The sequence below is a fragment of the Artibeus jamaicensis genome, unplaced genomic scaffold (genome assembly GCF_021234435.1).
Source record: "Artibeus jamaicensis isolate MK-2021 breed Jamaican fruit bat unplaced genomic scaffold, CSHL_Jam_final contig_685, whole genome shotgun sequence".
Lineage (NCBI taxonomy): Eukaryota > Metazoa > Chordata > Mammalia > Chiroptera > Phyllostomidae > Artibeus > Artibeus jamaicensis.
The window spans coordinates 19169707-19194906 of record NW_026521924.1 but is presented as its reverse complement, the minus strand read 5'-3'; the positions used below and the strand labels follow the sequence as shown (position 1 = coordinate 19194906).

The 25200-nt window shown below is 43.0% G+C and overlaps 1 protein-coding gene across 1 annotated transcript in view; it reads left to right on the top strand.

Moving 5' to 3' along the window:
* Window positions 1–25200, top strand: part of NDRG3 (NDRG family member 3) — a 71090-nt gene that overhangs the window by 1478 nt on the left and 44412 nt on the right. The window contains exon 2 of the mRNA XM_037164533.2: window positions 19268–19369. Coding sequence (XP_037020428.1) covers window positions 19313–19369 — 57 coding nt within the window. The 5' untranslated portion in view covers window positions 19268–19312. The remainder of the gene's footprint in view (window positions 1–19267; window positions 19370–25200) is intronic.

Genomic DNA, 25200 nt, shown 5'->3' with positions numbered 1-25200 from the left:
TTTTTAAACACTTCAAAGCTCCACTAACTCACCAGCATCTCTGTGAAGCCTTCCTTGCTTGACTTTCCCATGCATACACATGTGCGTGTGCATACGCACAGTAGGACTATTAGCCAAGAGAGGTCAGGGGCTGTCTTTGCGGACCAAATGCCTAGCTCACAGTAGATCTTTGGCAACGGCTCAGTGAATTCCCACTACTCCTTTTTGTTACTCAAAGAATGATTTTTTTTTTTGTTGCCTTTCTGTATTTTCCACTTGCCCTTCAATTTCTCTTTCCTGTCCCTTCCTTTATATATATTTTTTCCAGTTTTGGTGAGAAATAATTGACATACATCACTATATAAATTTAAGGCATACAGCACGATGGTTTAATTTATATTGTGAAATGATTACCACAATAGGTTCACCTAACATTCATCTCATAGATATGATTTTTAAAAAAAGAAAAAAAGAATAAAGGGAAAATATTTTTTTTGTTGTGATGTTTCCTTTTAGACCTGCCACTCCGAAAAGGTCTCTAGTCCACCCTGTTGTTTCTGGAAATTACAGATAAGGGTCCTGTATCAACAAGCCTGTTTGTTTATCCTTGACACTGGAGTTGGTATAATTGTAGAGAGCAGTTTTGATTTGCATGTTACAGTAAGGTAGCCTGAGCTTGTGGTCTTTTATTCTATCCCTAAATGCATGTTCGATTCATTTTTATATTTTTGGCCTTTTGTGGCAGACTGCCCCTGGTGCTACCAGAGTAATCACAATTTTTACCATAAGTCATTTCATAGTATTAATGTTAATAACTGTTCAAATGGGCCCTTTGGGAGGCTGCATATCTGTGTACAGTTCTCTACATAAATGAGGCTTTTTAGAGATTTTTTCCAAATAATTTTCTGCAAATATATTGAGCTGTTATGCGGAAGACATGGCGCTGGGAATGGTGAGAGAGTAAGCATTTAATAAAACATGGTTCCTGTTGAAAGCTTACTAGCTAACTGGGAAACACCGTATCTAACTATAACTCAAGTCAGGTCTAAAAATTGCCATAATAGCATCATAAGCAAAGCAGTGCTATGGAGTAAACTCATCCAAGGTCAGACCTGGGGCTACAACTTGAAAACTAAATTTCTTTTACCCATTAAAAATGTACCAGTATTTTAGTGAATTCATCCTTAAAGACATTAATCAGCAACTCTATCAAAATTCTGCCCTGGCTGGTGTAGCTCAGTGGATTAAATGCTGGCCTGTGAATCAAAGGGTGGTTGGTCATTGTGGATTGGATTCCCAGTCAGGGCACATGCCTGAGTTGCAGACCAGGTCCCTAGTAGGCGGCATGCGAGAGGCAACCACACATTGATGTTTCTCTTTCTCCCTTCCCCTCTCTCTAAAAATAAATAAATAAAATCTTTAAATTTCTCTTTGTGTGCTTAGAACAGGATTGAGGAAGAGATAACTCGAATATGACTCATGTTTTCAAGGAAATATAATAGGTGTGTCAAGGACTTTCAGGTCCAAAGATTGATAGCATTTGGGGTTTACTGCAGAGCCAGTGTCACGTCATTGTATCCTGAAGGGCCCTTTTAATAGTAAAAACTGTTCTTTGACTTTGAAGACAGTGTGTACATAATTGTTAAATCCTGTGGTAGAGAGACCAGGTTTGGCAGAGCTGCAAGAGGGCTGAGCCGTGGTAGTGCAAACACTCTGGGGAGGAGTTAGGACTTTCTAGGCTTTGACAGATTGGTAGGGTCAGAATTAATCAAAAGGACAAGGAAAGCATTTTGAAGCAGGGTGGTAGAACTAATGCAAGATAACAATGCTTGATGTGTTTAAGGGACAGGTAAAAATCTGGCTTGACCAGGGTCACCTGAGTTGGTTGAGAGCAGTGGTTCTCAGCCTTTAGTGCACTTCGGAATCACCTGGAGAGTTTATTAAAACCCACAATGTCTGATTCAGTCAGTACGTTTGGAGTGGGGCCGAGTTTGTACTTCCAATCCAAGGACAACACTTTGAGAATTACTAGATGAGAAAGTTGAGAAGCTAGTGTCGCAAACTGTCAAAGAACTTTTTCCAAACAAATGTGGGGTATGTGTGCATTGGGTGTGTGTGCATGTCATGTATCATCATAGGAGAGTTCTGGAAATCCACATTCTAAACTGCAGTTAATAGTCACTTCCGGGAGTGGGCTTTAGGTGGTTGGAGAATTTACTTTTTACCGATACCTGTCTATATTTTTGCATTGTGCACAGACTGCTTTTGTATTTAAATAAAAAAAGCAAGAGTCCTTTTTGAAGATATATACTGTACTAAAATATTTATAGATTTAAAAGAGAGCTTGCTAAACTAATCTAATGTCACACAACAAACATTTTTAGAGTGTCTGCTGTGTGCCAGATGCTGCTGGGATCTGGAAGTACAAAGCCTGTGCTAAAGCTTGCAGCCTGGTGATTGAGATGGGCTGATAACAGCTCTACTGAGTATCATGTGAGCTCCATGAGAGCAAGGATGAAGGTTTAGCTCTGCTTGTGGCAGATAATAGGCACTTGATAAATGATAAATGATTAGGTGAAGCCAGACAGGAAGTGAGGATAGTCAGAAAGAAAAGGGCAAATGGGAGATTTTGGAGGAGAAGTTGACAAGTCTGAATAGGGATGCTAAAGGAAGAAGTCTGTCAAGGACTTTCAGGTCCAAAGATTGATACCATTTTGGTTTACTGCAAACTGGGTGTCAAATTCTGAAAGACATTTTTATTTTTATTTATTTATTTTTTAAAGGAAAACCACTGATGTTTCTGCTAAGGTCCTGAGATATTACACAGATTTTATTTATTTGTTTGTTTGTTTCTTCTTTTTAGAGAGAGGGAAAGGGAGGAGAAAAAGGTAGAGAAATATCGCGGGTACATGGATAGATCTGTTGCCTCTCTCGTGCCCCCAGCTGGGGACCTGGCCCACAACCCAGGCTTGTGCCCTGACTGGAAACCAAACCAGAAACATTTCAGTTCACAGGCCGGCACTCAGTCCACTGAGCCACATCAGCCAGGGCTGAAAGGCCTTTTTGAAACCTCCCCACCTCACCCCCTCTTTTTTAAGAGACTGCTTGGAAATGGCACGCAAAAACTAAACCCAGATTTTAGTATGAGTATTCGCTAGGTTTCAGGGCTTTCTTCGGTAAATGAATGTTTTTTCTTTAATATAGTGCTAATTCTATTGTGTTTATAATATTTACCCACAATCTGGCCATTAAATATTTATTGTGTGAAATTAACTAGAATACATGGAGGATGTTGTACAAAAGTGGGTTGTGTTATATCTTTTGGTCTTATCTCTTCAGTGGGGGGGTGGGGATGGTATGGTAGACTCAGAATTCTGTCATGTTTCTCACAGTGCCACGCAGAGCTTGGCATGTTCCCAGTCCTAAACAGACATCCATTGCTGATGGCTGAGTGGGGTGTACTCTAGAGGAAATAAGGCTTTGTTGCGGTCTGAGTTGAAGTTCATATAGACAGTATTTACATTGTCAGGCAGGCTGTGCTTTTAAACTTGGTTGCTGTTAAGGCACATGGAGTAGGCATTCTTCCCAACTCTTTGTGTGGAGGTGCTCCATTTTATCTTCCCCAGAGATTTAATACAGAGAAATTAATTCCTCAAGCGGCTTACCCCAGCCTTTGGCTATATTGTTAGACTGTAATCACTTTACCCCCTAAAAATACCTGCAGTCTGCAGTTTGGGGTTTTCACTTGATCGAGGCAAATTTTCTGCTACAGCCATTCTTCACGCTTGGTTTTATATTACTTACTAAGATTTGTGTTAGAAGCTTTGCGGGTTTTTTTTTTTTTTTTAAGATAATGCTGTTTCAGGTTTGAAGGCAATAGCTATTATTTGGAGGGAAGTGGGAGAGCGATGGTGTAAAAACTCATAAACATAATAAAGAAGGGTAAGAAAAATTGTGTGTAGCTCATAAAAATAGTATGAAGCTGCTTCCCATTTCTAATGAAAAACCTAAGATTAGCAGTCATGTCAGCTTTTCCTTTCACTGGTAATTGCCATATGATAGTTTTTCCAGAAATACTATTTGCTTTCAAAACAGGCACAGTTGTTTATTTTAAATGACAGTTTTAATCCTTAGAATTCTTCTACATTTTTAAGTCTGAACTTTCAACTTACGGTAAAAGTGGAATGCTTTTTAAAATTGCGACATTGGAGCTCTAACTCTATGTTATGTGAAGCCATAACACTTAGCAGAGAGAAGAGAGGAATCAGGCTACCGTCTCATTCTCCTTGCAGCTGAGAAAACTCTGGGGACAGTATCTCTCCTGTCATTCTCCAAGTTTTGAAGATGTCGCGTCTTTTAAGCCTTTGCGTTGAAAGATGGGCTTAACCAGAGTTTTAACCAAATGTGACTTGAGATAATTAAGCAGTCCACAGGGTTGCTTTTCAAATACTCCCCGATAAGAGCAGTTCTCCCCTATTAATTAAAGTAATAATGCTAATACCTAATAATACCCAGTTTTGTATTAATAATGCCTAAACTTTATGTGATGCACTTCAGTTTAAAATTATTTGCTCAATAAGTTTCTGGTAAATTCCAGTAGCCAAACCTGAGAAAAAGTAGAATTAATAATCAGCTGGCATCAAGTGGGAAAAGCTGTTCATAGAAGCCTGCCGAGCTCTGGATATAGGCTGCTCAGGTTCAAATCCTTCCTTTGCCACCCACTAGCTGTCCTCTCCAGGTGTCAGATTGTTCATCTGTAAAATAGGATTACAGTACCTATTTTACAAGTGTATTAGAAAATAAAATGAAATAATTAGTGGACAAAGTGCTTATTATGGTATCTGGCATATAGCTACTGTGAGATAAATTAGGCTAGAATGAGTATTAAAAGCACTGCATCTTAGGATTCTGGCTTATTCTTTACCTCCACTCAGGCTAGGTTAAAGGTCGGATTGTTTTCAGGGATTCTGCCTTATAGCTGGTGGGAACCCAGTGCCCACCTCAAGGGCACATCCCAGGGTCTCGCCAGCAGTCCTGGTGTCCTGAGCTGCATCCTTCAATAGCGGAAAGCAGAAGGTAGTGCTTCTGCTTCTAGAGTTCCTTTAGTGTGACCCCCATGCTAGAGTTTCAGCTGGTCCATGGGAGTCTGGGGTTAGCGAGAAGGCCCCTAGGTCGGCATTATTTTGTTTTAATAGTTATTTGCAGCAGCACCCTAGGATGAATAGAATGCATGTTGGCAGGGAGGGGAGCAACAGTAGGTTTATAGTTGTGAGTATGTGAAACGGAGTCTATCTTGTATTACTGATTATTGTATGATTTTCTACATGAACATCTGTAAACCCACTTTAGCCCCACCCTGGAGGACAGACTCAGATTTCCAGCTTGACTGTCTTCACAAACCTTCTGTTTCCCACCTATTGCCTGAATCAAGGAATGACGGGTTGGAGAGGTGGACCTGTTGTAGAGGGTGCTGCCCTTTTCAGAAAAACCGCCCTGTGGGCCAGAAGGGGTGTGTCCTGTTCAAATGAGAGTCTGTGGACAAACATGCTTTAGCAGTTACCTGTGATCACTTTTGCACCCACCTTTGCCTAGGGGGTAGAATCTCTGAGAGTATTTCTTCCCATGAAGAGGAACCCTGACAGACTTCCCTTTATGTGAAGTACAAAAGCTTAGTTGTATTTTAAAAAGTTGTTTCTTCAGGGAGCTGGTTGGTTTGGCTTGTTTATTGTACTTTCTGGAGAGTCTCTTGAGACCCTTTCCTTTCCTAAGGGCCCCCAGGAGGCAGCAATGAAACCAACATCCATTACCCTAGATGCTTGTGGGATTGCTTAAGTCAGTAGTTTTATGATTCAGTTCATTGAGGCTTCAACCCTGGCAAAACCTGAGGGCCAAGTCATCAGATAATTGTGCTGCTTATAGAGTGAAGTATGGAATTTAGCCCAGTCCTCTGTGAGGTCTTTCAGAGCCTGGAATAGGAGTCCAGATGCCAGTCCCAGCCCCTCACCTAACTGTCTGTGTGAATTTAGGCAAATTACTCACAGTTCTAGGCCCCTTTTCTCATCTGAGGATGAAGGCTTGACTGTAGACCAGCAATTTTCAACTGCCAACACATCGGTAACCGTCCAGTGTAAGTTAATGAAATTGATACCTATTTTTTTGTGTGTGAGATCAACAAAAAATATAATTACTTTTTGGTGTGCTATGGAATTTCAGTAATTAGTTTATGTGTACCATGAGATGAAAAAGTTTAAAAATTGCCATGGTAGAGCAGTGGTTCTCGGTCCTTAGCTGCATTTTTTAGAATCATCATTGGAGTTTTAAAAACATCAGGGCCCTACCCAAGACCGATTAAATTGGATTTGGGGGGTTGGAGCCTGGGTACTGCTATTCTTCACAAAGCTCCCAGGTCTTTCTAATGTGTAGCTAAAAACTGTCGGAGGAGATGACCATGTTTTAAAAACAGTTGCGTCACTCTGCTCAGGAACCTTCATTGGTTGTCCACACATAAAGTCCCATTTATATCTTCAGTGTTCTGACCAGCCTTGTCTTCTTTCCCAGCTGCATGGTTCTTTTTGGTGTCTCCTGGATATATTTTGTACACTTCTTTCCAACTCCTGATGTCCTTACCTGGAATGTCCTCTCTTCCCTTACAGCCATCCAAAACATACCCATTCAAGGCCCATTAATTATTCTTACCTCCTTTGGGAAACTCCTGAGCATTCCAGCCCTTAGTTTTTTCTGCACTTGTTCCAGTCTCTGACTAAGTGCAGTGAACAGTAGATGCAGTGTAAGATGTGATGCTCAAGCAGCCTTCTGTTCTCTTGGGAGGTGTGGATCACACAACAGTGCCACTGGTCTGACTTGTATATCGTTAAAGGTCTGTGTGCTATCTTGTGTTGATGGCTGTCTCCGTCTGTGGGTTTATCTTGTAAACATTAGCTGATGAATAGCTATCTCTGACCTGACTTCAATGGGCATTTTTAGCCGTCTCCTATTTCCAGCAGGAACCTTCTGCTCTGGCCAAACTGGACTGTTTTCCAGCAGACCTGTGCTTTCTCCTATCCCTGCAGTTAAGTTATCCTCCCTTTCTGGAATTTCTTCTTAGTCTTCTGTAATCCTCACCTATAGGAATTTTATCTGTTCTCCAAGGTCCAGTTCAAATATTACCTCTTTCATGAATCTTATTCTTTGTATGTACAACTGTATTAACTGACTTTTGCCCTAAACCTCCATAACCCTTACTAGCAGTGGTTCTCAACTGGGAGTGATTTTGTGCTCCCACCCCAGGACCTTGGGCAATATCTGGAGACAGATTTGGTTGTCACAACTGTTGAAGGACGGTGCTACTGTCATTTAGTGGGTAGAGGCCAGGGATGTTCCTAAACATTCTATGCATGGTACAGCCCCCCACAACAAAAATATATGGCCCAAAATGTCAGTGGTGCCAAAGTAAAAAAACTGCCATAAAGGGAGGCTAGGGAGTGGGGAAGTGGTGGGGGAAATGGAGACAACTGTACTTGAACAACCATAAAAAATATGAAAAAAAGAAAAACTGCCATAGAGTTTGTCAGATTCATAGGCTCATGTTTGTACTGCTTTGAACTGTAGTGGTTTGTTTATAGATGTAATCTCCTCTACTCAATTGAATTAATGGGCGAAGGCAAACTCCAGTCCCAAATCTCGGCTTTCTTGTTATTAACTTCATATTAGGGTTTAATCCTCAAGCCTGTGGCCTGATCCTAACCACTCTGTAATTTAGGACCAGAGCTAAAGAGGTCCTCAGTGTGGCCTGGGTGCAATGAGGCAGTCTGCTGAGTTTCTCTCCTTTTTACTGCCCGCCCCCCCCCCCCCCCCCTTAATCTGTGATAACTTGGGAGACAGTGTGAAACAGGGCGTAGAGAGAACATTGGGATCCGGAGAGAACTGGGTTTCAGCTCCAGCTGCTGCATTTATTAATTGTATTGTTTTGGTTACTGCATTTCACCTCTTTAAGCCTGTTTCCTTCTCTCTGTAATGGAAGCCATTGCTTCAGTGTTTTCCCTCAGTACTGTGGTGATTATCCATTAAAATGTTAGATGTAAAGATGCTTTGCGAATTGTAGAGTGCTATAGTATTACTTCCTCAGCCAGCAGTTTGTAGACGAAAACAGAGGGTGGAGTCGGGAGCACTTGCTGTGGGAGCACCACTGTCTACCTTCTTGGCCTGTCCCCTGGCCGTCTTCCGCAGCTTTTCAGCCATAACCATTTCAGCACCAGCTGGGCCTGTCCAGCTCATTCTCCTCAGTATGCCTTCTCTGCTGCCTCCATTCTGGATTAGTTGTCTCCCTGCAATCTTGCCAAAACCAAAAGTGATTGATATTGTCCCCAGAATACAAACTATGGCCTGGCATCAGTATATCCTGGCAAAGCCTGATGAAGGCCACCCAAATTGCCTTGGCCATGGGGGGAAGCTACAAAACAAGATAGCCTGTAGTTTAGAAAGCCAAGAGTATATATAACCCCTTAACTGTCATTTTAAAGTAACAAAGCAATGTTTTTAAGCACTGCAAATCTCACTGCGCTTTCTCTGACTAAATGGACAAAGCGCAAAGTGAGATAAAAGCCTGGGACCCTCATGTCTGTGGGGTCAGGCTGAGTGCACCCTCCCACCAATTTGCTGAGTGACCTTCAGCCAGTCTTTGAACCTAATCAGGTTGATAACTGAGTGACCCCTTAGGACTGTAGTAAGGATAAAATGAGGTGGGGGACAGAGGAACTCTTACTCTGGTGGAGAATGTAAAAGCTACAATACTGCGTTTGCAGGGAGCTTCTGGGTCACAGAATGTCAGCCCTGTCAGGGACCAGAAAGGTCATCTTGCCCAACCTCTTCCCTGGACAAATGGGGAAACTGAGGTCTAGAAAGAGAAAATACTTTGCCCAGTGACCACAACTAGAGTCCACAGCTGATGTGCTTAAGGCTCTTTCCATGACTGGAAGAATCTGGGCATCCTTTTTTTCTGAGTGGACCAAGGTTACACGCAGAAACATACTGTTGGAGTGTATTTAAACTGTTCTGCAGAGCCCCAGCTGTCTCACCACCATTTAAGCCAGCCCCTCCCCCCAACACACACTTTTTTCTGTTCTCTTTTTCCCAGTTTTGGTGCAAAAATTAAGTCAGTAGTCTTGATGATCTTTCAAGTTCCTCTTGTGCTGAGTATCAAAGAACACTGGTGCCTCTCCTGGCCATCCTTGGAACATTTTTGCTTACATTTAAATTCAGCAATGTCAGTTTCTGTATTTTTACAAGGTCATAGTTATGGGGCTTTTTTCCCCACAGAGAACTGAACCTCATTTTTCTGTAGATTTTAATACTGTTGACTTTTGTGGGTAGTCAAAGATAATGGCCCTTTCTTAGTCCTCCCCCTCCTCCTTTCCTCTTCAGTATTTGACAGTTTTCTCCCCATTCATGTAAATTTCTCTTATTCCTTGACTTCTTTGACTTTGTATTTCTGCATTACCTCTTGTATCTCTTGAGTCTTTCTTTCTTTGTTTCTTACTGATGCTGCTTTCTTTTCCATCACTGAGTTGTCTTTCAGAAGAGCCCAGGCTGCAGCTCCTCCATGTCTCTGGTTTGGTGAGTGCTGTGGGGGAGGAAAAATAATTTTCCTTCTACCCTTCTGAATGGACTACTAATTAAATTGACACAAGACAGATTAGAAGGAGAAAAACAAAGTTCAATAAAATGTATACCTCCTGTATACATGGGAGAGACCCAGGAAAACTGAGTAACGTTCCAAAATGTGGAAGCTATCACCATCACCTTAAATACTAGCTTGGCTAAAGACAAAAGGTTGGGGATGGGTAATCACTTCTGAGAAGTTACCGGGCAGAGCACAATAAACAAGAGTAAAATTGTTATGTAGATTTATGTTCATGTCTTCTCCATCGCTAGTGAATGCAGGCCTGGTATAGTGCAGCAAACACACATACAGGTGGAGATTCCTTTACAGATGGAGATACGCTTTTACAAGGTCCTACTTGGTTTGCAGAGCTTTTCCCTTGTTTTCTCTTTCTTAAAATTAACCAGCCTGAAATAATAGTCCAAAGATATTTTGGGGTGGCAAGCTGTGCTCCCCCTTAGCACCTATATATTTTCCTCACTAAATCTCACTCTGCTGTGCTCTGGTCTCTTGGATGTCCAATTTTTAGCTGTAGCTCAAAATTGACCTTTTTTCACCATTTTCTGCTATTGCTTTTTAGTTCCCGAGTTTCGTTCATTACGCCATCATCCCTTTATCCCTCTAAGTAGAAACAGTGGGGGAGGCAGAAACTCCTCTGCCCTCACAGTTCTTTCGGCTTGTCTAATAATAATCAAATAAACATGAACTAGATTAACAAGAGAAAATAACCAAATGTAATTACATACGTATCTATGGAGAGAAACCCTACCTACCTGAGAGAGCCAGAGACCCACCACATACATGAGAGGTTCAGAGACAGAAAGGGAAATTGAAGTGTTATAGGAAAACGAAGCAACCAGACACCGAGGGATTCTGGAGTACGAGGTTTATTAACGTGCAGGGGCCCATAGGGGTCAGTCTCCAAATTCTGAGCCCCGAACAAAGGATTCTTGGGGTCTGTATAGCCTATGGGGTCTTCCTGTTTACGTAGCAAAGCGAGATACAGAAGCGGAATGCGGTAATTAGTTCTATCTACGGGGCAGAAGCAGAGGACAAAGGCTAAATGTGAAAATTAGTTCTGTCAGCGGGGGTGCTAGTCCCAGTCCTTGTGACTATCCTGCTGTTTGCCTTTCCCAGACGGCCTTATCACTCTCCCAGAGCGGCTAGGGTTTTGGGTGAACAAAGGTTTTCCGAAGCTTCCCACATCATTCCCCCCTTTTATGCTAAACAACATTAGTGCTTGTTTTAGCATAACAATATTCTTGTAGGAATAAACAAGTCCCCCCTTTTCCTGGATTCAGAGCATTAATGAGGTTTCTTTCCTCATCATTTTTCTCCTTTTGGACTATTATATACTTCTTTGTAGAACTACTTACATAGTTCTAACAAAGCAACCAAAGATTTAGAACAAAAAGAATACAGATGGTGTAAAGACCAGGTATTTCCCTTGCTATCACCTATAATTCCAGTTCTGTTATTGTAAAAGAGCAGTCAGAAACCAAGTTTTTTAACCTAAAATACTTTCATGTCTTTGCTCCCTACTCGTACTGTCCCAACTCCGAGTACTGTAAATCAGGAAAGAGTACACATCTGTGTTTCAGGTCGCTGGCACCATCAGCTCTATCAGGCAGGATCTCTAGTTAATCTAAAGTTATGTGGCATTCTTTCATGGTCTACTGGCAAGAGTTCCTTTGTACCAAAGTTCTAGTCAAAGTCTCTCTTGTTTTCTAGGCCACTCGGCCAAAGGGGGCACCCGAAAGCCGTGTGGGCTTCTTCTATTAAAGCTGCAGGGGTTGTCACTCTGCCCTAAACCGAGTGGCTCCCTCTCTCACCTGGGTAGTTATCCCCTCATGTCCTGGAGCTGATCTTTTCTAAGCTCTTATACAGGCCTCCCCCCTCAGGGGCTCTGCTCCTAGTTACATCTTGGGTAAGTGACTTCATTCCCCCAGCTCTAAGCCTAGCCACACTGTTCAACACATCCATGAAACTAGCCAAAGGCCACAGACATGTCAAATAATCACTCCAGAGGTCAGCTGCAAAACCGTTGCTATGCAAAACAGCTCTCAATGGCCCTGCTCCATTCGTCCCTTCCCCGTGGGGGTGGTGAGGACATCTCAATATTTCTTGGACACCCCGAACTTTGGACCCCATTCTAAATTCTTTCTGGGCCCCCCCCCTTGGCTGCACCCTGTATCAATATTCCTCTTTTCAGATTTACACCCACTTTATAATCATATAAAGGAAAATGGGCGAAGGTCTTATCTTCTTGTAACTGCTTCCAGCTGGAAATGGACGCTGTCCTACCTACCCCTGGGTCAGGGGTGCCCTGAAAGGGGGGGGGGGGTACAGCACAGAGGGAGTCCTTCCTGTAAGGGGAAAGACCTTACAGGGTTCTGGTCAGTTGGCTGTCACCAGGAAGTCACAGGCTTGGCGTCCAAAGGCTGGCATTACTGGACTGTTGGCATACTGGTCAGGTTGTATTCTGGAGGTGACAGATTAAGCAAGAAATTGGAAGTATAATTAAATCATAACTATTAATTGACAAAGGCAGGGACTTCAGTAAAGAATGGCTTATCTAGTGGAAGGTGTACAAGGCATGCTATACCTATCTAAGACTCTTGTGGCCAGGCCTACTATACTTCACTCGGGCTGAGGGGAATACATTAAGATTTCCCTCCTTTCAGATGTCTGAGCTCTTTCTGTCCAAGCTATGAACACAAAAAAGGGAAAATCGGTTCTAAAGTGAAGCCCACAGACTGCCCCAACCTTTTATTAACTTAACTACTTAGTTCAACCAAACCCTTGATTCTCAGGGGGGCGATGATGAAGATGGGCTCTTTAAGTGAGGCTTATATTGCTACTAATTACTCATAGGCATAGGCACACACCCTATGAAAACAGAAGAACATAACACAACAATCTCCAAACCAGTCTCTGCGCCTGTGAGACTGTCTTTTGGGAAGACATTCCATTGCAAGGTCCTCTGCACCTGTAAATTGTACATCTTTAGTGATATCATAAACCTGGTTTCAACTCTTTAATGAACACAAACTTTCAAGACAGTTAGCTGTACCATTCTGATGTCCAATACTGAGCATTGTGATTTTCTTTGAACTACAATTTTTCTCCTTAAGATCACCCTCACTGTTATTACAGGGACTCCTTTGGGTCCCACTTTTGATTTTGACTGTTTGTTTGCATAAACACACCAAGAGCAGCCTGGATCACTTTTGATCCTTAAGTCTGCTTTGCTGGAACTTACACAGGGAACTCTTAGATTGACTTCTCAGTCCTCCCCTCAGGGCACAGAAGCAGAGTCACACATCTGCCATCTGGCTTCGCCTGTACCAGTTGTTTAACTCAAATCCTTGAGCCTCTATTGTGCCTACAGGTTCCTTTTTAGCATCTTTCAGAAAAGCAACCTTCGTTCCTTCCCTAGAAATACTGGCACGAACCGCACAACCAACTAAAGTACCAGGCTTTTCTCGTGGGCTTTCACTAGCTTCACGGGTCAATCCCAGTTCCTCAGAGCTTTCTGGTAATGACCAGAACCCATATATGCCTCCTTCAGGCGTGACATTCCAGTCAAAGTCCTGGTTAACAAAACTACTATTAATGACTGGTCTTATTGGTTTTATGAAAAGAAACCTTATGTTGTCATTCACTACTTCAGAGTACCAAATTCTGGAGGGTTCAGGTAGAGAGAAAAATACAAAGCATGGTGGAAAATCCTTTTCCTTCTGATGCCTACTAAGATTGCATCTTACATGCCTTATACCTTCTATTACTAACTATATATAATTCCTTTCCAAGACTTTTGCAAATTTCTATAACCTTTTACATATCCTTTTCTATCTGCACAGCTTTCCACAGACCTTCAACAACATCTAAAAAAACTTTTACATCCTTTCATATACTTCTTTATTTACAAATCTTATACTTTCTATTGTTCATTTTCTTACAGGGTATGAAGTTTCAAATTTTTCTGGAATCCTCAATTTCCTTTCTCAGAGTAGATACAGAGCAAAACCCGAAACACAGAGTTCTGAAACAATACACAGGTAGAGGCATTCTCTTGCACCAATGCGTCCACTGGTGCCTTGCAGAGACATGCTCCTTCAGGCCCGGTCTCATGGCAGAGACATGCTGCTTTGCCTTGGGCTGAAATACTTATCAGCCCCAAATGACCCTTCCTGTGTCCTGGGTGGCAAAGGCATCCTCTCCAACCGGCTGCAGTGACCTTTCCTAGGTCTACAGGTACACAGGATTTCTGATCAGAAACAACCAATGGCAGAGAAATTCGCTCTTTTCCCACAAAACCAGAAAACAAGTAGTTGAGGTTTCCTTTACTCTAGATTTAAAACTTTCATATCTTTTATACATATTTCTACTCATCTAGATTTAATCATCATTCTCTTTTAATCTTGGTTCCTTTCCCACACTGGGAAAGACTATACTTAAACTCAGTGCTTAAACTCAGTATGTGGCAGCTAAAAGTCCCTAGCACTTTAGGTATCTTCTGCTAAAAGTCCCTAGATTCGCAGGGACATTTTGCACCTTTCTGAAGCTTAGACGTTGTAAATACCCTATACCCTGAGGTCACTCTTGGACCTCAGTTCATGACTTTCAAAACCAGAGCCATTACTATTAGAACCAGTTACACAGAGAACCTGACTGCTGCAGTGCCCACACAGCAGTAGCATGCAGCCTATAATCTAAAGAGAAGCCTTATCCAGTCCCAACATGGCGGCACCCATGCACGTGGAGTCATCCAACATGGCGGCACCCAAGCATGCAGGGTCATCCAAGATGGCAAAGCCCGTGCATGCTCTGTCCTCCAGGTGGAGCACTCACGTGGCTCATCTATTTTACCTACAATGGCAGTACCCTGACTCTGGTTCCGCCCACTTGCGAAGGTCTCAGGACTCTGGTTTCAGGAGCCCAGGAAGCCCCCAAGGCCCCCTCCACCTTTGGGTGTGGAGGCACCACAAAGCCACCCTCCACCCATTGGGGTGGTTTACTGAGGCTGCAGTCACCAGTGGAGGCGGGGCAGAGGTCCCACCCACCTCTGAAGGTGGGTGCCCTGTGGCTTCGTTTTCGGGAGCCAAAGCAGCTCCTGGCAACCCCTGCTGCAGTGGGTGAGCAGAGCCTACTTGCAGAGGCTGCAAATCTATGGTAGAGACTTCTCCCACTTGCAGGGCAGGAAAAGCCATAGTGGGCCTCACCTCCCTAGAAAGCAGTGTCACCACGTGAGTTACTGCTGTCTGGGGTCCCCCATTATCTATTCTGAGGATGGGAGGAGGTTTCCCAAAGACTAATCCACACGGGGCATAGCCTGAAGGGCTAGGGGCACTCCCAACCCTAAGCAGCGCCAGTGGCAGCAAATCAGTCCAAGACAATCTAGCCTCCCGGTAGAACCCAGCCAGAGCTTCCCTGAGGGTCCGGTCCATGTGCTCCAGCCTTCCCGAGCTCTGGGGTCAGCACGCAGTGTGCCCACCCTGCCCCGACCTGCACCCCTTCTTCATGGGCACCCGGCACCCTGTCTTCATTAGCAGTTCAAACAGCTGGCAAGGGCCTTCCCAGCACCGGTCTCAGGTTGCTGCGGCTGAAAGGAGGTTATCTACACACCGATAACACTGGGTCAGTCTCCTTCTCAGTAAATGATTTTAGATCTCTGGCCAGGGCCTCTCCTAGGGGAGTGGGAGAGTTTCTGAAGCCCTGTAGCAGTCTGGTCTGGGTCTAAGCCAGCTAACCTGAGGAGTTTTGCAGCATGCAATCTAACACAGTGGAAGATCCCCTGCCCGTGGTGATCCTCCCAGAACGACGCAAACAAAGGGAAGGGGGTTTCATTTCGCCCGCCTGGCCTGCTCCCTCACGGGATGAAGTCGGTCTTGGCTAAGGTTGCCCCAGCAGAATTTGGGGTTAGCTGCCAACCGTTATGCCGTATGACCTGACACAGGAACCGCAGGTTGGGGCCCACTCTTGCTCTGTAGGACCAGCCCGTGGACCCACAAACACAGTCACTCACACTTTCACTCTCAAGCACTCCGAGTTTAAACAATCCTTCCCTGGGTGAGGGTCAAGTGGTCGGACTCAGCATGAATCTGACCCAAACTTCTGATTTGAGGTGATCAGCCTCTTTATGGTCTCGGGTCAAGTCCCCGGGGCTCTTACTGATTTGGCGCCTCTGGTCTCGGGTCAGGTCATAGTCTAAAACCCTCCCTTCCCTCCCTGACAGCTGTCACCCCAACCGGACGGGGCCTGAGAATTCTCAGGGCACGCGCACCCCCGCTTCCTCAGTTGGACCTCTGGCTGCCTCCCCGCTTATCCATTCGGTGGCAGATCTGCCCGAATTTGTGTGAGGTCGCTTCCCGATCAGGGAACCAAATGTTATAGGAAAACGAAGCAACCAGACACCGAGGGATTCTAGAGTACGAGGTTTATTATTAACATGCACGGACCCAGAGGAGTCAATTTCCAAATTCTGAGCCCCGAACAAAGGATTCTTGGGGTTTATATAGCCTATAGGGTCTTCCTGTCTACGTAGCAAAGCGAGATACAGAAGCGGAATGCGGTAATTAGTTCTATCTACGGGGCAGAAGCAGAGGACAAAGGCTAAATGTGAAAATTAGTTCTATCAGTGGGGGTGCTAGTCCCAGTCCTTGTGACTATCTTGCTGTTTGCTTTTCCCAGAGGGCCTTATCACTCTCCCAGAGCGGCTAGGGTTTTGGGTGAACAAAGGTTTTCCAAAGCTTCCCACATCAGAAGTATAAGACATTCTGAGCTAGGGGTAAAGTTAAAGCACTTTGGAGCTTCAAAAAGTATTTAGGAATTTCAGGGAGAGCATGTGTTCAGCAATTATTACTTTGTCCTGCCATGTAGGTAGATAAAAGGTCACTTCTGGTGATAACTCTTAATGTGGGCCAGGTTCTTAAATTCTTCCGGATAGTGAGGGATGGGGGGCTGGACAGAAGTTTCATTTGAGCCTGCAGGGTCTTGGTTCCCTTTAGCTTGAAATAATCCACATACTGCTTAGGCACATCTTGGAGTTGCTTACTCTGAACCCCTACAAAACCTTGGCAAAATCTGACTTCTCTGACCTCATGCTATTTTTACCAGTTTTATACCTCAGATCACCCATCTTTATGTCTGTGATTCCAATAGCAGGATCAGGCTCTTGTCACTTTTCAGCTAGATTTCTGCACTAAACTGCTAAACTCCTCTCCTCCCCCAGTATATTCCCCTTTTAGTCAGTCTGGCCTGTTGAATCTTTTTGAAATCCCATGTGAAATCTTTTTTAAAGAAGTCAGAATAAAATTAGATTAATAGAGGCTTTCTCTGCCCCATCCTCCTCATTTCCGTTAGGGATCAGTGCTAATAAGCAAGCCTTTCTCTTCTTTATCTCTTCAAATGATGTCACCTATTGAAATCATCACTCAGAGCTGTGTCTAAGATCCTCAGCAAGACACCCAGGTGACTGTTTGAGGCTCACTGTTCTAACAAGCAAGAAATAACCTTTGTTTCTGAAACTGGTTACCAAGTACTTGCTCGAATTTTGTTTCTCTTTTTCCTACTCATGTTCTTCTAGTCCTGAGCTAACTATTAAGATACTGAGATTTCTTGTCCTGATGTGATGACTCAAACCTTCACTCTAAGGCATCTGAGTCACTGGGGGTACCTGATTTCTCTGGGCTTCTGTTACTTTTACTTCAAGGAGGTGCCCTTGGGTAGAGAGGGGAAGAAGCTTGCCCGGGGTTCTATAGCCAGTAGGTGGAGCCTGGCACTGATGTTATGGTTTAGTGGGGAGAGTGAAGGCTTTTAAATCCTTGCCCTGTTACTTAGATGTGGGATATTGGAAAAGTCGTTTAACTTCTCTCTAAACCCAAGTTTCTCAGCTTTAAGGAATGACAATATCTACCTGAAAGGACTGTTACGGAGATTAAACATAAGGTGCTGAGGTTATAATTCCTGGAAGTTTAGAATTTATCCTTTACCCTTTTCCTTTCTGGTCATCTGGTACCAGGCTCACTTGCTCAGTTCAAGGAGGGTGGGTTTTTACTTTTCATTACTCCTTCTACCTTTTAAAGCTGGGAAAGAGTATAAACATTTTGTTATTTACTGAAGTTTGTAAAATCTCTACTAGCTTTTTAAAAATATCAGTAGCCCTTAGTAGCAGGATGGATCTGGCAGCCATATCAATTGTGCAGATGAGGGAACTGCAGGCCTCAGATCCCCGGGAGGAAGCCAATCTGTGTAGCTGGGAGATCTGGAGATGGAATTTTCCACCATGTGGCCTTGGTTTTCTTATAGATGTTATAAAACTGTTCATTGGCAAGGGCTCAGGACAGTGAGAACTAAGCAAAAATTGAGTCTCCAGAAGAAAACATTAGGTCCCCTCTAATGTAGAAGGGGAACATCTATTGTCTTGTTGCCAACTCCTAAGTCATACTGTAGCAGTTTCCTCTCCTGCATTGAGTCTGCATTGGACCCAGCTGATAGAGAGAGCCTTCTCATTTGAGTATTTAAGTGTTTGTCCTGGCACAAACATCATATTTTTTCATCTTTAAAAAATGCATGGGAACAATAGGTGAATGCCAGCCACTTTGGAGCTGAGGGCAGCTGGGGCTTTCCTCTGTGCCTGAGGCCCTTGGACAGGCCCTGTGTGGAGTCATATTTGAGTAATCAACGTCCTGAGGTACTGCGGTTTCAAGTAAGTGAGTTAGAGTAGGGAATAAAGCAGGTGGGTTGGAAAAACAGTTTTAGGAAATCACTTTACATAGGAAAGAAAGAACAAATGGAAATAGACTAAAATGTTAATAGCAGTTGTCTTTAGATGGAAGAGCTAAGTAAAATATCTTTTAATTATTCTGTGGTTTCCACATTTTCTAAAGTGAGCACACACAGTATTGCTTTTATAATAGAAAAAAGAACTTTCAAATTGCCACTTTAAATTACTGGCAAATAGTGAAGTCCAGATGAAAAGTTGCCACAGTTTATAGTGTGATTAATAAACACACAAGTAGATACTAGTTAGGTTAGTGTTTTTAGAGTTAACTGGACCAAAGCACATCTGTAAAAGAGAGATTTGTAGATGCTGGCTGAAATGTGTGATAAAAGATTCAGTCCACCCCATTGCTTTTCGAAATGTAACTGGTAAAAAAATAGAATAAAATAAAAATTTTATTTCTGGGCATTGAGTAGCTTAATCAGGTTTAGAGGGTACCTGGGATCCCAGAAAAGAACTATATTCTTCTCTAGGCAGGTTAAGTTGTCACCCGGTTTGTGCTCGCTGAGTGGCACAGATGTTTGGGATGTTTATGATTGGCGTGTGAGGTCTGTAGTTTGAGGAGAGTTCCCGACTGGCATCCTCTGGGTCCTTCAAAGGAATGAGAAAAGCCTCCGGTCTTGCCCACACTCAGTGGGGGTGTGGGTTCTGCAAGGATGTGGATACCAGGAGGCAGAGGTCTGAGTCTGTCTGCCACGTCCGTCTAGTTTCTGTGTCTTCAGCACCCTGAGCAGTGCGAAACACATACTAACTTCTGATATTTGAATGAATGGCTGTAATGGGAAGGTTGTATTTCTACCTTCTAGTTTAAGCCTTTTTCTTCACTTCCTTTTCTTCTCTTTCAGAGTTACTGATTTATTTTTGAGAATCCTCTATTTTCATCTGTCCTCATGGATGAACTTCAGGATGTTCAACTCACAGAGATCAAACCACTTCTAAATGATAAGGTAAAGACTACTGTTTTCACTAAAATATAGAGATTACTCTTTTCACTAAAATGTCTTTTTTTTTCTATGATTATTCATTTTTATATTTTCTAAGTGGTAACTAACTCAAACCACATTTAGCTTGACTTTCTATAGAGGGAATACTTTTATTTTTTTTATTGATTGATTTTAGAGAGACAGAAATATCCACTTGTTGTTTCACTTATGTATGCATTTATTGGTTGCTTCTTGTATGTGCCCTGACCAGGGATTGAACCCACAACCTTGGCGTATTGTGACGACACTCTAACCAACTGAGCTACCAGGCTAGGGCTGGAGGGAATACATTTTAAAATACATTCTTTAACCATCTTTTTGATGCCTTTTCTCTTTTTTCTTTCTTCCTACTTTGCTTTGTGGACCAAATTCAGTCAAGTTATCCTTGAACTTTTCTTGTTTTGTAGATAGGGATAGTAAGGGATAAACTAATAGGCCAAGCGAAGTGGAACGTATAAGAATGGGGTTTAACTTAGAATCCAAGGGTCTTGAGCTTCAGCGTCTCTGAGGAAGACTTAACTAACATCCGTGGCTGGTGGGGTGCATGGGCAGCAACACTCTCCCTGAAGTTTGTCAGGTAAACAGTGTGACCCTTCTGTCCACATGTGGAGGTTCTCGTCAGGGATGCCTGGATGTCGGTATGAACCTCATTTTTGTGTCCGTGTGAGAGAACCACACAGAGGAAAGAGCGTTGTAATACAAGTCTCCGAAAGCTGAGAAAGCCTCACCCTCTCTCCGGTCCCCCTCTGTTCTGTAAGTGTGCCTGACATTCCTTCTCTCCGGTCCTCTTCCGGTTTATTGTCATTGCTCCATATTAAACATTCTTGTCGTTTGGTGTGGATGACGGCATGGCATTCCTTCCTGCGGGAAGTGTCGATGAGGAGTGAGGGTAAAGTGGGTGAGGCGGGGACTCGGGGAACACCAAAAGATGCTGTTGCCTGTCCCCTTTGTTGCCCGAAGGAAGGCCCTTCACCCACAACTTCCTGTGGCTGCTGACTTACTGTGAGTTTCATTCATTTGCTCTTGGATCCTGTCAGCCCCGTTTTCTTCCCTGTGATGTCGTCTGTCCATCCCCACTCTTACTCCTTCCTTCGTCTGTCACCAGATCTCTTGGTCTTTCCCTTGGCGAGCTGCACACTTTGTATAGCCCCCTTTGGTTCATTTTGCGGCTTCTCCCTCATGTTTTTTAAAAAACTTTCTTTTAAGTAGTGTCTTTGGTGTATGTAAAGGGCTGTCCCAAAAATGATGTGCCACAAAGAGGAGGAAGGAAATAAAATTCCTTCCACCTGCTTCTGTAAAGCTTATGTGTGTGGCCACAGAAATGAACAGTTACAAGGTAGGTGGAAGTAGGCAGTTTAGCTTCAGGAGGGTGGTAACCCGTCCTAAATCTGGCTGATCATCAGAATCGGCTGGGGAATTATTTAAAAATACAGATTCCTGGGTCCCCCCCAGACTAACTAAATTGGAATCTGAGGGGAGGAGAACAAGACACAAACACATACTCCTCTGTTATCAGTGGTCCTCAACTTTGGCTGCTTATTGGAGATTTAAAAATTACCAATGCCTAGGTCCAACTTCTAAAGATTTCTATTGGATTGTTCTAAGATGTGGTTGAGCTTCTTTTTTAAAAACTCCCAGAATTGAGAACCGTGACTAAAGTGATTCTGATTAGCCAATGTTGGAAAACTGAGATCTGACGGGTCTCAAATGTCTGAAGACTGAGACATGAGTAAGAGGAGGGCCCTCTTCTGAGCCTGGCAGTCCACAGGTGCCCGAAGAGGCACCTGCGCGAAAAGAGCTGCAGGAGTTGACCAGGTAGCTCAGAGACAATGCATATGGAAAAGGAAAGATTCTGTGACTGTGACTGTAAAAAAAGCACTGAGTTAATGGTGGCCTTTTAAGAAGAAGAAGAGAGAGAGACAGCGCCATGTGAGGACACAGCGAGACAGTGGCCGGGCAAGCCAGGAAGAGAGCTGTCTGCAGAATCAACCTGCCAGAACAGAATCTTGATCTCGTATTTCTAGCCTCCGGAATTGTGAGAAGATACTGTATTTTGCCGGGTACAATGTGCTCCAGTGTACAATGCACACCCATGTTTTTGGCCCAAACTATCAGGAAAAAAATCTTTCATTTTAATTTTTAAATTCAGCTATTTATTTATATTTAGAAACAAACTGATTATTATATTCCAGGGTATTATTTTGCATGTGGATATCATTATTGCTTTCTAGAGTTACATTTTTAACACATAAGCATAAATATAAGAATTAAAAGCATTTATGAGATACAGAATTAGCACTACCTGTGTATAATTCACCCCCTTATTTTTCCCTCAAAAATTTGGGCAAAAAAGTGCACATTATACACAGCAAAATATGGTAAATTCCTATCATTTAAGTCACTCAGGCAGCCCAAGCAGCCTAAGAAATCAAGTAATTAATGCCTTACTTCCTAACATCTGTTAGCTCCTCTTTGATATGCCTGTGCTGTTCCTACCCACTTCCCACGCTCCCGCTCTCTCCCTGGGAAGGACTGCTACCCAGTCACCGCACGTGAGAGTTCCCCTGCTCCAGCAAAGCTGCATAGAAATAGGTTGGCAAGAGGCCCTCTTCGGATGGTGGCCTTCCCCAACAGAATTCCACCCCCATTAGTACCCTCACTTCCACCCCGCCTCAAAGGATCACTGCCTCTGTCTTTGCCCAGCAAGTGCATCATTATACAAGGTATAATGATGATAATGCCTCTCATCCATTATTGCATTTGATCCTGCCAACAGCTTGGTGATATAGGACACAAATCAATTTATTCCTGTATTGCTGGTGAGGAAACTAAGGCTCAGAGAGGTGAAGCAGCTTACTCAGATTGAGTACCTGAGAATGCCTGCTGGAGAGTCTTGCCACTATTAATGTTTTGGAGTAGATCATTATTTATTGTGGGAGACTGTACTGTGCATTGTAGGGTGTTGAGCAGCATCCTTGGCCTTAGTCCACCGGATGTCAGTAGCAGCTCTCCAGGTGTGACAGTCAGAAATGTCTCCAGACACTGCCAACTGTCTCCTGGGCGCCAGGCTCTCCCCAGTAGAGACTCACTGCTATTAGGAGATAAGCTTTCAGGCCTGAATAGGAATAGGTAGATGTCTTGAGGTGTTTTCTTTTGGGGGAGATTTTTTGACTGTCTTGCTATTATTTATTAAGCACCTTTTATGTGCCAGGTACTTTACATACCATCTCCCTTTCAATCACCGGAGTATCCCATTGAAGTGGATGGTATTATTCCTCACTTAGCAGATGAAAGTCGGACTGAAAGGCCGGCTTGCCCAGTCAGTAAGTGGCAGAGCCAGGATTAAAACTTCTGTCTTTCCTACCCCAAAACCTGAGGCCTTTCCCCTGTGTTAGTTCTGTAGATGTTTTGGCATCGCCTCTGTGGCTTGCCCTGGCTCTTTAAGGGGAAGCCTAAAGGTGTGTGTTACTTCACTTCATCCCTGTCCCCCTTCTCCTCATAGACAGACTCGTAGCCAGAAACATTGCTACGCTCTTCCATCTTCCAGGCTTCGGGGCACTGGAGGACGTCAAGACCCAGTCTGGTATGGAGAAGTTTGTCCCGAGATGACTATAGGGAAGCATTCTCAAAATAGCTTTAAGCGAGGCTTATGTTAACTTTCCTCTTGTCATTTGTTGGTACTTTTCCCATTTAATTTTAGTACATCTGTGATTTTATCTATGGCTCAGAATTGTGAAGAAGTGGGTAATTTTATCATGTTTGTTTTCGCTCCACTGATGAAAAGAAGCACCCACTAGCACATATCTTTGTTTCGGGGGGCAGAAACTGCCTAGATATATGAAGCGGCTTTAAAAAATCACATTTAATTATTTTCACAATACTATTTTAATCTCTTAACCTCTTGTGAAATAAGGTATTTTTAACTCCATTTTATAGACGAGCCTCACAGAGGTTATATGACTTGTCCAATGTCAGCGTCTGGTAAGGTGGTGCAGCCAGGACTAGATCCAACACCTGCTGACATCAACTTGGATCGGGGGTTAGAGCTCTTCCTGCCATCTGCTGCCTTGTGTAGCTGGTAGTTCCTACCTTCTCGCCCCTAAAAGCCTTATAACCAGTAAAAGAGCTGACTGGTTTGTGCTTCCTTTCCCTGCCCTCTTCTACCTGCTGTTGGTTCAGATACGACTGAATCTGGTGATGGCCAAAGGCCATGCTTGAGAAGATACGTAGGGGGCCATAATTGGCTTCTGCAGAATTGAGGGAATATCAAGAAGAGGAATAAATATTTAGTAGGAAGACTAGAAGCAAATTATATACTTTGCTTTGGTTGTTACAGTGGGAAGTGAGGTGGTCTCTATGACAGTTTGTTTCTCCTTTCTACCCGTGACTAGAAATGTGAGGAGAGGAGGGTAGGAGGGAGAACCTAGGGGTGAGTTTTCTATAACCTTCCACAGCCAACGTAGGCGCAAAGGGTTAGTGCCATGTTTTCTTTAAAAAAAAAATTAAGCCCTGGCTGGTGTGGCTTGGTGGATTGAGAGCCAGCCTGCAAACTAAAAAATCTCAGGTTTGATTCCCAGTCAGGGCACATGCCTGAGTTGTGGGCCAGGTCCCCAGTTGGGGGGCGTACGAGAGGCAGTTGTGCCTCTCACCCCTCTGCGTTGCTCTCCTTCTCTTCCCCTCTAAAAATAAATAAATTAAAAATCTTTAAGAAATTATACTCTTTCATCATCAGTTTGTAGATAATTATCAAAGTATCTAACCTCTTTATAAGTTTCTTTATGAAGTGTTTCTTCTTTAATTAGTATTTTTAAAGGTGTAATATAGGTAATTAAAATACCTGTACACATACACCCATACAGATATATATATATAACTTTATAACTTTATAACTTTATATATATATACATATATATAACTTTAATTTTTATCTCTGGATTATTAGCTTGAACAGATTTCTGTTTAAAATAGTTCACTGATGATTGTAAAACATTGATTTATTAATTTATGTTAAGTGATTATAATACTCTATTACTAAAGAAAAATAGTATTTTCTAGGTTCATCTTACTCTTCTGCTCGTACAGTTCTCAACTTTTTACTTTCTGTTGGTAAGGATTATTGCCTTTTTATAAAATAGAAATGCCATATTTTATTGTCTAACAGTTTTTTAAAAATCAGCTTGTTCACTAAGTGCCAGGACTGAAAATATAATGGTGAATCAGACACAAGCCTGCCCGCCACTTCCAAGTTCATAGCACATCTATTTACCCAGTAGATTGACCCCCCGTCTCTTCCTCTCGGTAGTTAGTTCTGTGATCCTATATATCTTGTCACCCTTTGCATCATATCTGTTCCTTTCTGTCTTGTGAAACCGTATATGACTCTTGACAAAATCTCATGTTGGTAAACTACATTTTTCTTCTCCCTAGCAATTACTTGTTTGTTTGTTTTTTTAATTTTACTCCCTCCCTCCTTTTTTTCATACTTCTTTTCGTTCATTGACCTATTTTTAGTTGTGTTTTGCTTTCTCCAGGCTTGTATTTGAGAGATCACTTGTTTTGAATTCACCTTCAGGAGCTGCTTCACTTACCTTCTGTACGGGCATGAGGCTCCACCAGGAAACACTCCTCTTAGCTGGCCTGTACCTTGACTGCTGCTTTCAGTGATAATTTATCTTTTTCTTTGACTTAATCTTTTTTGCCTTTGCTCCAATTATTCTATTATTTAAATTTTTTCTTGACACCCTTTCTGCTACTTAAATCTGCTTAGTGCAAGAATCTCTCTGAACATGGAATTA